The 2,195-nt window shown below is 48.9% G+C and overlaps 1 protein-coding gene across 1 annotated transcript in view; it reads left to right on the forward strand.

Moving 5' to 3' along the window:
* The window catches only part of GRHL3 (grainyhead-like 3 (Drosophila)), a 36,646-nt gene extending 34,861 nt beyond the window's left edge, over nucleotides 1-1,785 (forward strand). The window contains exon 16 of the mRNA XM_008574967.1: nucleotides 842-1,785. Within this exon, the coding sequence (XP_008573189.1) occupies nucleotides 842-956 (115 nt within the window). The 3' untranslated portion in view covers nucleotides 957-1,785. The remainder of the gene's footprint in view (nucleotides 1-841) is intronic.
* Nucleotides 1,786-2,195: the final 410 nt, after the last annotated feature.

The raw sequence follows: 2,195 nt of genomic DNA on the forward strand, positions 1-2,195 counted from the left end.
TGGGTGGGTAGATGGATGGATGGATGGGTGGATGGATGGATGGGTGGGTGGATGAGTGGGTGGATGGGGGCTACACCCAACTTTATTACATGGTCAGAAGACTTAGCAGGGAAGGGACAAAGAGAAAGGTGATGTGATCAGCTCACATCACATCTTGATGGGTCCTTCATCAAGGAGAAAGCTCCTAGAGGGGTACCTTTTGATATAAACTGTGGCTCTGAGCCCCTGCAGGGGTCATAGCCGTGGAGGTTCTGTCTCAGGTGGCACAGGTGCTCATCTAAAGAGGAATGAGCCCCTGAAGTCTATTTACAATTTCCCCTGAGATTTCAGCTTCATGGGGATGGAACTGAGAGGGGACTTGCGTGGCACTGCCTCTGGCTCTGACAGGCACAACTGAGTGGCACATCGTAGCCTCCTGTTGAACCCAAACCACCATACCCTCTGGACCCGAACTCACACTGTTATGTCCGAGTCACCTCAATCCAGTGAAGGAGCATTGTGTCTCCCTCAGATCTGCATATTTAGTTGCTCATATGTGACCATACTCGTGTGTGTCAGGAGAGAGGCAATCTGGCATGTTGGCTGTGGGCGTGGTAGCCAGCAGGCCTGGGTTTGAGTTGTGACTTGGCCACTTAGGCATTTTGCCCTGCCCTGTAAAGGCGGCCTGTGAATACCCACTTTGCAGGGTTGTTTTGAGGATCAGAGGGAAGGTTTGTGAGGTGCCTGAAACATTGCAGGGACCTACTGAGTATTAACAATCACTATCATCCTTGTCACTCAGAGGGCCAGAAAACAAGGAGGGGCCTTCCATATTCCAACTGCGTCTCCTCCTCTCTTCCAGGATCTTAGTCAACATGGACAACAACATTATTCAGCATTACAGCAACCATGTAGCCTTTCTACTGGACATGGGGGAGCTAGACGGAAAGATTCAGATCATCCTTAAGGAGCTGTGAGGCCCGAGCATCTGAACCCTCAGACTCCTTGGTGTCGGCTCCAGGCGAGGAGCCGACTCGGAAGTGGCCCCACGCCACACACAACCTCCGCACACGCCTCAGTGCTGTTACTTGAATGCAGACCCACAGATGTCAGGGCCAGGAAGGGACCTTGCAGGTCTCCCAATCTGAACCCCCATCTCATGCTTGAATCTACTCCCTGCACTTCCTGCCAGGGCCTGCCCACCCAGAGATAATGTCGTCTTGGTTTCCACATACCCAACAGACTCCTTCCTCCTCAGAAGACCCTTTTCTGCAGCAGCCTCCAGCAGCCTGCCTGTTCAGATGGCAGAAGTGCACCCACCCTCTGTCCTGCAGTGCGACGCCAGCTGACTTGACTCTGGTCTGGCCCCCACTCTCAGTTCTTCCGTCTCCTTCAGACCAAGGATTTCTCACCCTTTGGTCAGTTAACTTGAAAACTCTTTGTCAGTGCAAATGACTTTTAAAGACACTAAGCGGAAACAATCTCTTTTCACAGACTTCCTCAATGCAAGATGTAAATAATAGAGGTGATTGACTGGAACAAAGTGACCGCTGTATAAAACTACTGTCTTGCCTACTCACTGTTGTATACATTTCTTAATTACAATTTTCATTTGTTATATATATAAATATATATTGTACATATATATGCGACATTTTATATTTTTCATGGATACATTTTTATCATTTCAAAAAATGTGTGTATTTCACATTTCTTGGACAATTTTTTTTAGTTGTTATTCAATCATGCATTTTGTATACTCTTATGGTATTTAGTAATAAAAGTCTACCCACGTATTACTTCAAATGCTGTACCTGTTCCTTCTGTGAGAGTCCTCCAGGAAGAGAGGGCTGGGGTGGATGAAACCTCTCTCCACCTCTTTCCCAGGCATTTTGGCTCTGTGCTGGGGGCTGCACTTGAAGTGCAGGGCACTGGTGAGGCAGAGGCGGCCACCCTGGAAGGCAGTGCAATCCTGACACCCAGATCGTTGTCCTGTGTGGTCCCACAAGGCTGAATGTTTTGACCATAGGATCATTGACTCTAGAGAAAAAGAACATCTGGAAAGGGTCCAGAATGACCTTGCTGAGAACCACAGTGGTACTTAATGTGAACTCTGCCCGTGGTTTCCGGGCTAAGTCCCTTTCCCCAGAGCCAGCTCCTGCCAGCTCACACAAGGGATTTGGCACATCTCTTCCTTACCGTGCAGCCAGTGACGT

This window comes from Galeopterus variegatus, unplaced genomic scaffold, assembly GCF_000696425.1.
Source record: "Galeopterus variegatus unplaced genomic scaffold, G_variegatus-3.0.2 Scaffold1123, whole genome shotgun sequence".
NCBI lineage: Eukaryota > Metazoa > Chordata > Mammalia > Dermoptera > Cynocephalidae > Galeopterus > Galeopterus variegatus.